We start from the raw sequence: 12,524 nt of genomic DNA, 5'->3' as shown, positions 1-12,524 counted from the left end.
TTTTTGGCACTTATGACAACTTTCCTTTCATGATCATAGTTTGATTTTATTTATTTGTTTAAGATTTTATTTGAGAGAGAGAGAGGTGGGGAGATGGGGCAGAGGGAGAGAAAGACTCTCAAGCAGACTCCATGGTAAGAGCAGAGCTTGACACAAGGCTCGAACTCATGACCCTGAGATCCTGACCTGAACTGAAATCGAGAGTCAGATGCCCAACCAGCTGAGCCATCCAGGTGCCCCCTGGTGACTTTTTGATTTTAAAAAGAAAAAAGCAACAAACTTTTTGGTGCTCAAACATGAATGTATAAAAATCACTCAGGAAGTATACTTTAAAGTACATATTTCCTGATCACCTCTAACAGTTTTAATTTAGTAGATGTGGGCTTTTGTCCAGAAATTTGCATTTGTAATAGGCATTCTTGGTGAGGCTGTTGGAAGTGGTTCATCCCACATCATGAGAAACCCCATCCTAGAGAATTTAAACTCTCCAGTTTAATTTTGCAATCCATTAGACATGGCTGAAGCATTTTTGGTTGGGGTACCTGGCTGGCTCAGTGGTTGTCTGTCTTTGGCTCAGGTTGTGATCCTGGGGTCCTGGGATCGAGTCCCGCATCAGGCTCCCTGCAGGGAGCCTGCTTCTCTCTCTGCCTATGTCTCTGCTTCTCTGTGTCTCTCTCATGAACAAATAAATAAAATCTTTTTTTTAAAAAGCCCAGCATTTTGGTCATTTCCAGTTTCCACCAGTGGAGTTAGGAATCGAGTACAAAGCAGAGGTATTAGCATTGTAGTTCAAAAGGGCACGTGGGAAAACAAGCTTGAGTTTTTGCAACTTAAGACTAGTTTCTGAAGCAATAGATGCATCTTCAGTGGAAAGTGCATAGAATACCTTTCCAGAAACTTCTAAAGTCATTACATATTTCACTGACATATGTCTAAAAGGCATACTTTTCAATGTACTAAAAATATGATAAAATTCAATAAAAATTTAGAGAATAGGGATTGTTACATATATGTGACATGGTATCATGTCAGTGAGTACAATTAGTGATGGGAAGAGGCCAAGGCCGTGCCAATGACCTTGGTACACTGTGAAGACTTTCCATAATATTACATATTTTCTTTGGCTTTCTTTTATTTCTTTTCTCCATTAAAAATCCATATCCCGTTTTATTTCTTTTTTGTTTTACCACTTTAAACATCTTAAAAGATCTTTCTCTTTAAATATTTTTCTGACTCCTCTGAGTTTTAGGAGAGCCCCATAGCTGTGGGCTTGTGTGGGGTGGTGTGCCCACTGCAGATGGTACTTATCTCTGGGAGTTCTTATATGCAGAAGCAAAATCTGCTACTTGCATGGGGTTTTTCTTCCTGTTAACACGTGGCAAGTTTTTCAAGCATAGAGAACCTTTTTAAGTTAGCTTCAAGCTATCCAAAGTATCACTATAAATTGAAACATTTGTATAATAATGACATTGTCAGGTTACACATCCCACCAATAGATAAGCAGAGTAACTTTAAGAATAAAAATTTCAGAAGTCCTGGTGAGATATGCCTTAGTTGCTTCAGTGATTTTTTTTTAAAAGATTTTTTTTATTTATTCATGAGAGACACAGAGAGACAGAGAGAGGCAGGGACACAGACAGAGGGAGAAGCAGGCTCCATGCAAGGAGCCTGATGTGGGACTCGATCCTGGAACTCCAGGATCACGCCCTGGGCTGAAGTTAGGCGCTAAACTGCTGAGCCACCCAGGCGTCCCAAGTTTCAGTAATTTTTAAGCACCTCTCACATAGATGGGGATTTGCTTATTTATTCAAGTAAGCTGAGATGGGAGTTGTAGGTGGGCCTCTGTCCTTGAGCAGGAAAGAGTCCCCAGGCGGTGCCGTCAGCATGCTGTGTCACCTGGCTAGTGAATTTGTGCAACATAAAGTGAGCTTTCATTAATTTATTGTACTAGATATCTACACATTGTGATAAAATTGAAGCAAATGGAGGCTTACAGCTACTTCAGAGGCTGTACCAGCTGCACAAGGATTGTCCTAAAGTACAAAGAAATATAATGCGTATCATTGGAAATATGGCTTTGAATGAACATCTTCATTCTACTATAGTTCGCTCAGGTAACGCCTTTATATAGTGAGTATTTTGGGTCTGGTCCTTTATTCTTCTTCCACCCCCACCCCTCATGATATGTTAATTTTTTTATAGACTTAAGACTTTGCTTAGGGTTACTTAAGGATCCTTAGAGCATGTCATTTTAATAGGGGTACAGAATTGTTTGAGACATGTGCATCATCCACACCTAATATAATTGGTATATGGACAATCAGTCACAGGAGAACAGTTTTTGCCATGATGACCATCTAATTGTTTATATCATTTTTGCTACAGCGTGGTTAACCAGGAGGTATACTCAGAGTATAATTAGTGATTTTCCCCCTTGCACCTTATAAATTGCTGGTAGGAAGATCATTAAGACCATGCATATATCCTGTTCCTCATTTATTTCCTGCCTTATCTAGTCTTTAGCATGATGGTTGCAAAATGATAATTTTTTTTTTTTTTTTTTTTTTTTTTACTGCAGCATGCCTTCCCTGTGTGCTTTTTCAGTATCTGGCATTTTTTTTGTAAGCAGGAGCCCTTCTCTCTCCTTCCATCTGTCTCCTTCCTTTCTTCCTTCCTGTCTCTCTCTCCTACCCTCTCCCATCAGTATGAGCACAGAGATTCCTGCTTTGTTTTTTTTTTTTTAATGGTTTATATCTGTAGTTAACATTTGATGCCAGATTGTCTCTGTTTTGGTTAGTGGGAGCCCAACAAACTGGCTCCCCATGTCCTTGCAATATGCCAACCTCACTTTGGGAGGAATTCGAATGAGATGTTCCAGGCTCATCTCTGAGGAGAAATGCAGATAGATTTTAGTGCAGATAGATTAATAGAGACCAGGATCTGGATGCTTGGTGTGCTTATTGGTTCTGGAGTGTCTTTCAGTAGAGAAAGCAAGATGATATATACAAATACACAGAAACACAAATATGCATACATACGTGCACATAGACCTTGTATATGTTCGTATTTATTAGAAACTAATTTACATTTTTCTTATGTTTCTCTGTTTTTGTTTTTTTTTTTTTACATTTAAGAGAATTTTGATCAGTAGGAGTTTTTAATGAAGTCTCATTCAGGGATCAAACTTTCTCTATAAAGTACTACTTACTGTGGGTTTTATTTGTTCCATCTTTTTAGATTCTTAAGGTAGAAACTTAGATCACTGATTTTAACTTCTTGTTTCAGTTATCTGTTGCTGTGTATCAAAGACAAAATTCATTGGTTAAAATAGTAGTCGTATATTTTTCTCATGAATCTGAAACTCGGGCAGGATTTGGTAGTGGAAGATAGACTTTCAAGATTTCTTGCTTAATTACCTGGCTCGCAAACTGGTACTGTTTACCAGCTGGGACTGGGAACATTGACTCCTTTCCACGTGCACCTCTCCATGCAGCTTGGGCTTTCCTTAAAGCGTAATGGCTAGGTTTCGGGGCAAACATCCCGAGAGAGCACCAGATATAAGCTCTTTTCTTTTTATAATCAAGCATTGGAAGTCATTTCTGCCATGATCTATTGATTAGAAGCTAGTCACTAAGGCTGGCTCATATTCAAAGGGAGGAGTTTTGGAAGGGGTTTGACTCATCACCTCTTGATGGAAAATAGTGTCAAAGAATTTGAAGACATGTTTTCAAGTCACTACAATTTAGTATTTAAAATGGTAAATTTCCTCTAACCTGCTTTAGATACATCCCTCACATTTTGGATAATATTATATTTTCATCGTTATTCAGTTTGACATGTTTTCTATTTGTGAATTTTTCTTTGTCTCACGATTACTTAAAAGTGTGCTGCATAGTTTATAAATATTAAGGGTTTTCTAGATATCCTATGTCTCTGATTTCTAATTTAATATTTTATGTGTTCAGAGAATGTACCTTATAAGATTTTAGTCTTTGGAAGTTTATTGAGACTTACTTGATGGCTTGTGGTATGGTCGGTCTGTCATGGTGAATGTTCTGTGTGTCCTTGAAAAGAATGAGTGCTCTCTAGTTGTTGGGTGAAGTGTTATACATAAGAAACCACATTGACTGATGGTATTGCTCAAATCTTCTATAGGTCTTTATTGAGTTTTGTCTAGTTCTATGAACTACTGAGAGATATGTTAAATTTTTAAACTGTGATTATGAGTTTATCTGTTTTTCCCTTTAGTTCTGCCAGGTTTTCTTCCTGGTAAATTATTCGTTTTTTAAGTGATGTCTCTACCACTGGGGACACTCCTTTTCTGTAAGTGTACTTCATCTGGTGTTAAAATAGCCAACTACCTTTTTGTTTTTCTTTTGAAAACATTTTAATTATTGAAGTATAATTGACATAAAATGCTGTTAGTTTCAGGTATATAACATAGTGATTTGACAATTCTATACATTATGAAATGCTCACCGTAAGTGTAGTTATCATGCATCACTGTACAACATTATTATAATCTTATTGGTCATATTCCCTTTGCTGTACTTTTGATCTCTATGACTGACTTATTTATTTATTTATTTTTATTTTATTTTTATTTTTTTTATGATAGTCACACACACACAGAGAGAGAGAGGCAGAGACACAGGCAGAGGGAGAAGCAGGCTCCATGCACCGGGAGCCCGACGTGGGATTCAATCCCGGGTCTCCAGGATCGCGCCCTGGGCCAAAGGCAGGCGCCAAACCTTCAGGGATCCTGACTTATTTATTTTATACCTAGAAGTCTGTACCTCTTAACCCCCTTTACCTATTTTATTCAGCCCCCCCTCCCCTCCCATATGGCAACCACTAGTTTATTCTCTGTAGGAGTCTATTTCTTTTTTTTTTTTAATTTTTTTTTTTTATTATTTATTCATGATAGTCATAGAGAGAGGAGAGAGAGGCAGAGACACAGGCAGAGGGAGAAGCGGGCTCCATGCTGGGAGCCCGACGCGGGACTTGATCCCGGCACTCCGGGATCACGCCCTGGGCCAAAGGCAGGTGCTAAACCGCTGAGCCACCCAGGGATCCCTGTATGAGTCTATTTCTATGGGAGTGTTTTGTTTTGTTTTTTGGATTCCAGGTAGAAGTGAAACATATGGTATTTGTGGTTTTCTTTCTGATTATTTCACAATTATTTCACTTTCTAATTATTTCACTGATTATTATTTCACTCATAATACTGTATTATGTCTATCCAAATTTCTGTTTGTCATAAATGGAAAGAACTCATTCTTTTTTATGGCTGAGTGATAGTCCATTACACACACACACACACCCCTTTATCCATTGATGTATACAGGTTGTTTCCATCTCTTGGCTCTTATAGAAAATGCTACAGTAGGCATAGGGGTGCTTATTTCTTTTTGAATTAGTTTTTTCATTTTCTTTGCTCTTTTTTTTTTTTTTTTTTTTAAGATTTTATTTATTTATTTATTCATGAGAGACACAGGCAGAGGGAGAAGCAGGCTCCATGCAGGGAGCCTGACGTGGAACTCAATCCCAGGACTCCAGGATCATGCCCTGGGCCAAAGGCAGGTGCTAAACTGCTGAGCCACCCAGGGATCCTGTTTTTTCATTTTCTTTGGATAAATACCTAGTAGTGGAATTCCAGGATTGTATGGTATTTCGATTTTTAAGTTTTTGAGGAACTCTATTCTGTTTTCAACAGTGACTGTATCAATTTATATTCCCACCACCAGCATGCAGGGGCTCCTTTTTCTCTACATCCTCACTAACACTTGTTATTTCTTGTCTTTTTGATTCTAGCCATTTTGACTGGTGTGAAGAGATAATCTCATCATGGTTTGGGGTTTTTTGTTTTGGTTTGGTGTTTTATTTTTGTTTTTTTTTTTTAAGTTTTTATTTATTAGAGAGGAAGAGCACAAGAGTGTGGGGAGGGAGAAGCAGACTCCCTGCTGATCAGGGAGCCTGATGTGGAACTTGATCCCCAGATGGTGAAATCATAACCTGAGCCGAAGGCAGAGGCTTAACCAACTGAGCCACCTAGGCGCCCCTCCTTGTGGTTTTGTTTTGTTTTATTTTAAGATTTTATTTATTTATTCATGAGAGGCAGAGAGAGAGAGAGAGGCAGAGACATAGAGGGAGAAGCAGGTTCCTCTCAGGGAGCCTGATGTAGGACTTGATCCCGCCCTGAGCCAGTCAGACACCCAACCGCAAAGCCATCCAGGAGTCCCATGGTTTTGATTTTCATTTCCCTAATGATCACACTGGCTTTTTCTTCTGTTTGCTATTTGCATTACCAGTCTTTTATGTTTGCCCTTTCTTTTGCTTTCATTTTTCTATGACCTTAAAAATAAGTGCCATGTTTTATAGACAGCAGATAGGTACATCTTTTTAAAAAATCTAGTTTGATCCTTTTAATTGGAATGGTTTGTTTCTTTACCTCTAATGTAGTTATGAATATTGTTTCCTTTTTTCCCCTCCTTTACTGACTTTTTTTGGTTATTTGAGTGTCTTTTACATTGCTTTGTCTCCTCCTTTGGGTTTTTATATAGCATTATTTATGTATTTTTTTATTGATGGTATCCTTATGACAGTCTATCTTGAATTATTATTATACTATCTTATATATAGTGTGAGATTCTTACAACAGTGTAATTCACTTTCTGCCCCTTGCCATCCTCTGTGGTATTGTCATAATGTATTTTACTCCTACATATGTTATAGACTTTGTGATACATTGTTGTTATTTTTAACAGTCAAATGATATTTTTAAAGACTATAAGGAAAAATATTTTTTTGAAAGATTTTATTTATGAGAGACACACAGAGAGAGGCAGAGACATAGGTGGAGGGAGAAGTAGGCTCCCTGTGGGGAGCCCAGTGTGGGACTCAGTCCCAGGACCCTGGGATCATGACCTGAGCCAAGGCAGACACTCAACCACTGAGCCACCCAGGTACCCCGAAAAGTCTTTTTTATTTGCACATTTATAATATCCAGTGTTCTTCCTTCTATTTATCTACATGTACATCTGATACCATCTCCCTTCAGCCTAAAGACCTGGGTCTGCTGGACAAATCCTCTCACCTTTCATTTTCTGGAAGTCTTAACTTTGCCTTTGATTATCCCAGGAAAGATTTTCCATGGATAAAGTATTGTGTTGACAGTGTGCTATTTTTTTCTGGTAGCACTTTAAAACTCATTCCATTCTCTCCTAATCACTGCTGTCTGATGAGAAGTCTCTTACTGCCACTTTGGTTCTCCTTTATGTACCTTGTCGTTTTCTCTCTGGCTTGAGTTTTTTATGTTTGGTTTTTAGCAGTTTGTGAAGTGTTTGGTTCCTTTTTTGTATTATGCCGCTCAGGGAGCCAAGCTGACTGAATCAGTGGGTTGATGTTTTTGATCAAATTTGGAAAATTTCTAGCCATCTTAAAATACTTTTTCTTATTTCCTTTCTGCTCTTTTTTTCCTTTTGGGATCTCAGTCATGGATATTCGATCTCTTGATTCTGTTCCACAAGTTGTTGAGAATCTCTTCATTTCTTTTCAAAAATTTTTTTTTTCTTTCTGTGTTTTACTTTGGATAATTTCTGTTGACTTATCTTCAGTTTCTTTAATGGAATAGCACCTTGATCAAATCAGTATTTTATTTTAAAACAACAACAACAACAACACACAAAATACTTCCCTTAACTGGATCCTGGCTCTATCCCAAGCCTTCCATTCTCTTCCATCCAGCCCATTGAATGTCTTGGTCTCTCAGTTCCTTGGCCTTCTCATCTTCATTTGCTTCCTTCTCCATTCCTGATTGTCTAGTACTCCATTCCCGTGCCATACCTGGACCTAGTCACTGCCTGAAACAACCTCACCTATAAAGTCAGTACTTCATCTCTCAGCGCACATCCTCCTCTCATTCAAGCTTGTCTTTGCATTTGCTCTCCCAGGGACCAGTTTCATTCTCTCCAGGAATCTATCTGTGGACCCTTTTGTTTTCTCCCAACTTCTCAGTCCCTTTTGTTCTCCACTTCAGCTATATGTCCAAGCTGCATCATTTCACTAATGTTCCCCTCAGTGTCCAAGTACTCCCTCTCCCTTCCATCCTTTGAGCATGCCCTTGGTTAAGACCCCAGCACTAGGGAAAACCTGCCGTCTGCTGCTGTGGCTGAGCACAGGATCATTGCAGGTCAGTCGTCACCTTCAATGTCACACAACAGTCCTGTTTCTCCAGTCAGCATGTCTTAGTCCTAGCAATGATGATTTAAACCTCCTCCACCTTCCTCAGACCTTCCACAGATTCTGTCCTCTCAGCAGATGACCTCTCCTCCTTTAATGAGACAGCTGAAACCCTGAAAGGAATTTCCCTAGTTTCCCACTACCAAAACCAAACCAGTCTTCTCCTTTTCTGCTCCTGATGATAGGAAAAGGGACATCTCTTGTGAGACCTCCAGCTATGCCTGGCTCCTGGCTCCTTTCACTGGCTCGGGAATTGCTGGTCTTCTAATCTGTGTAGTCAGCAGCTCCCTCTCAATGGGACTCTGATCAATACAGGTTAGGGGACAATGTGAAAAACAACCTAAGTTCTTGACACTGTATCACCCCAGTTTTTCACCCTCTCTTCTGCTTTTCCATTTATGTCTAAACTTTTCAAAGAGTAACCTATACTTCTTTTTGCTCAGTTCTCATTATTTCTGAACATTTGTTCGAATTCTGCTGTCTTACCTTGTTGTATTTTTTCTTTAGAGATCTTGCATCTTTATATATATATATATATATATATATATATATACACACACACACACACACACACACACACACACATACCTATTAAGATATAGATCTTAATAGTATCAGATCCGTAACTTTTTACCATTCAGATTTACAAAAGTTAAAAAGATTGGTAATATTCACTGCTGGTGAGGGTGTGTGAAAACTGTTCCTCTCATATATTGTTAGTGAGGCTTTAAATTGATTCAGTTTTGGGCAGCCCCTGTGGCGTAGCAGTTTGGCGCCGCCTGCAGCCTGGGGTGTGAACCTGGAGACCCAGGATTGAATCCCACGTCGGGCTTCCTGTGTGGAGCCTGCTTCTCCCTCTGCCTGGGTCTCTTCTCCTCTCTCTCTGTCTCTATGAATAAATAAAATCTTTTAAAAAATAAATTGATTGAGTTTTTTGATAGGCACTTAGCACTATTAAAAGAATGTATATAGCATTTGACCTAGTAATAATACTACTAGTAGTCTCTCCTACCTAAATACTCATGGATGTTCTTAAAGATTTGTGTATGGGGCACCCGGGTGGCTTAGTGGTTGAGTGTCTGCCTTTGGTTCAGGTCGTGATCCCAGGGTACTGGGATCAAGTCCTGTATCAGCTCCATCCGGGGAGCCTGCTTCTCCCTCTGCTATGTCTCTGTGTGTCTCTCATGAATAAATAAGATCTTGAAAAAAAAAAAAAAGATTTGAGAATAAAAATATTTATTGGGCTCTTGTTTGTGGTATGGAAAAATGGAAACAACCTAAATGTCTGCCAGTAGGAATAATGGTTAAGTAAACAATGGTATACTCAAATTATGTTAAATTCAATAGTTGGAAAGTCGAATGTGAAGAGCATTCCAAGACACAATGCTGAAGTATCAGATCCAGTCACAGAATAGTAGGAATAGTAAAATTCTGTTTAGGCAAAAAAAAAAAAAGAAAGAAAGAAAAAAAAGTATATAGAGCTATAGTGTATATATGTAGAAGTTATAGGTATATGACCGAATTTTTAAAAAGGTTTTGAAAGGTCACCACCAAACTTTAGTTACTTTTGAGGTTATAAATGGAATTGGGAAATGATGGGAGTGCCAAAGTAGGGAGTGCTAAATGCTGGTTTTTGAAAATTATTTTTATAATTATGATTCAGATATTACAGAATTTAAAAACACTGAATCTTAAAGACACAAGTTTTCCAAGGTGTTTTTGATGTTTTGTAAAAGGTGAAGCATCTCAGGCATTGTGAAACTACTTTGTCAACCAGAAAAAGCCATAGAAATGGCTTATGCCATGATTTCTCTCGTGTTTCCTTTCTTGGGATTCCATTAAAAATAAAGCCATATTTTTGTATGTATACCAGTGATATGCCTGTAAATCTCTACAGATAGATTTTTACAACTTTCTTATATTGTTATTATAAAGCTTACTTTAACACATTTGGAAGGGGCATTTTTTGATATTACAAATTTGAATATTGTTAAAGAATGATTGGGCCTGAAATTTCTTTTGGATTATCATCACACTGATATTCAACACTTTGGCCACAGAGCATAAGAGGAGGACATAGGGATAATTGCTTTGTACTGAGTGCCACTGGCTTTGGTAAGGGCAGTTTTTATATGGATTAATTTATTAGGACCTTCTTCCAGCCCACGGAGCCAAGTAATTTGACTAGGTTCCACAATAAGTAAGTAGGAGACAGAAATTTTGAGTCTACATCTCTGCCCTCAAGGCCCATGTTGTGTTATTGTAAATTATATAATATGGGAATAGATCCAGTGGTAAGTACTTCAGAGAACATAGAAACGGCAAAAGAAGTTAAACCCATGTTTTTACAGAGCCCTCTCCAAATCCAACTCCTTTCTAAGATTATAACTATTAATTTGGTGCCTCTTTACAGATGCGCGCACATACACACACACATGCATGCATGTGTTTTGATACATATTTAAGTGGTTTTAAGTAACAAAAACATAAAAAAATAAATGAAGTCATACTGCACATGGTATGACTTTGTCTTTATAAAAATAATGATTCCAGGGTGCTTGTCTGGCTTAGTAGGTAGAGCATGTGACTCTTGATCTCTGGGTTGTGAGTTCAAGCCCCACTGGGTGTAGAGATTACTTGAATAAACTTTAAAAACAATCCATACTGTACAGTATAATCCCATGCTGTTGAAGAGAAAAAGTACATACAAGGTATATAGTATGTATATGTTAGGGGAACCTGGCTGGCTGAGTCTGTGGAGCATGCAACTCTTGATCTCTGGGTCTTAAATTAGAGCCCTACAGAGGGGGTGGAGCTTACTTAAAAAGTCATTGAGAAATCAAATAGCTGTCAAATACTGTGAATCTCTGAGGTGAGAAAAAAAATATGTTTCCTTCCTGAACCTCGTATTTTACAGACTTTCATATATCAAGCAAGCTCATTATTTTTGTAATATTCTTTTTAAAATTTAAATCTAATCAATATATACTGTTATTTTAGTTTCAGGTGTATAATGATTCATACATTCTATATTACTCGGTGCTCATTGTGACAAGTGTCCTCTTAATCCCCATCACCTATTTCCCCTATCCCATAACATCCTCCCTTCTGGCAACCAGCAGTTTGTTCTCTGTAAGAGTCTGTTTTATGTTTGTCTCTTTGTTTCTTTCATTTCTTAAATTTCACATATGAGTGAAATCCTGTGGTATTGGTCTTTGACTTATTTCACTTAGCATAATATTGTCTGGATCCATCCGTGTTGTTAGAAATGGCAAAGTTGCATTCTTTTTTAAGGCTGGGCACTATTCAACTGCATATATATATATACCACAACCTTATCCCATTCATCTGTGGATGGACACTTGGGTTGTTTCCACATCTTACTCTTCCATATTGTAAATAATGCTGCAGTAAACATAGGGGTGCATATATCCCTTGAATTAGTGTTTTTGTTTTCTTTCTTTCATTTTCTCCCAGTAGAGGAATTACTAGATCACATGGTAATTCTGTTTTTATTTTTTGAAGAACCTCCATACTGTTTTCCATAGTGGATTGTACCAGCTTACATTCCTTTTTTTCCCACATCCTCACCAACACTTGTTAATTCTAAGTAAGCTCATTATTAAGAAATCATTTCTTATGTGCATTAAAGGCTGCTAATATGTCTGACAATGAGGATGAAATAACTAGAATTAAAACTGAGTTTAGTAATTCTCACTAAAAGCAGAATATCATTATTGATGACATCTCTAGTAATTGCAACTTTTGTTAGATTTTCTAAAAAAAGAAAATGGCTCTTAAACCCCTCACACCTTCTTTGAGACCCCCCCTCCCCCCACCCTCCACCTACAGGTACCTGGCTTGGGACATCATGTGCTGTGAAAGCCAGAGGACTTTAGGGCAGAATGGAGTTGGAGTATTCTTTATTTTCTGTGAGACAGACACCAGAGTCTGTGTTTCTCCTGACACTTTTAGTCAGAAACCGCTCACAGTCCCAGATGGAGTAGTGTGGGTATTGAGGGGGTTTGCTCTCTTTACCAGGTTGGGTTTCAATACTGGCAGAGGCAATGAAGTCTCAACGCATTATGGAGGCCTCACATGCTGCCAGAACCCTGGCTAATCTAGACCGAGAGACTATGCAAGAAAAATACCAGGATGGCGTGTACGTGCTACACCCCCAGTATCGCACAAGGTAAGAAAGCACGCAGTCACTTTGTCTCCTGTGGGGACATAAAGCCTACAGGGCTTATCATTTTACTTTATGTCTACATAATTCAGCTGTA

At 38.3% G+C, this 12,524-nt stretch overlaps 1 protein-coding gene across 5 annotated transcripts in view; it reads left to right on the top strand.

The window, feature by feature from the left end:
* Positions 1–12,524, top strand: part of SERAC1 (serine active site containing 1) — a 69,779-nt gene that overhangs the window by 47,024 nt on the left and 10,231 nt on the right. For all 5 annotated transcript variants that reach the window (XM_049114011.1, XM_049114013.1, XM_025422631.3 and 2 more), the window contains 2 exons: positions 1,952–2,114; positions 12,283–12,433. In XM_049114011.1, the coding sequence (XP_048969968.1) occupies positions 1,952–2,114; positions 12,283–12,433 (314 nt within the window). The remainder of the gene's footprint in view (positions 1–1,951; positions 2,115–12,282; positions 12,434–12,524) is intronic.

This window comes from Canis lupus, chromosome 1 (assembly GCF_003254725.2).
Source record: "Canis lupus dingo isolate Sandy chromosome 1, ASM325472v2, whole genome shotgun sequence".
NCBI lineage: Eukaryota > Metazoa > Chordata > Mammalia > Carnivora > Canidae > Canis > Canis lupus.
Note: the sequence above shows the minus strand (reverse complement) of the source record. Positions and strands in the feature narration are given on the sequence as shown.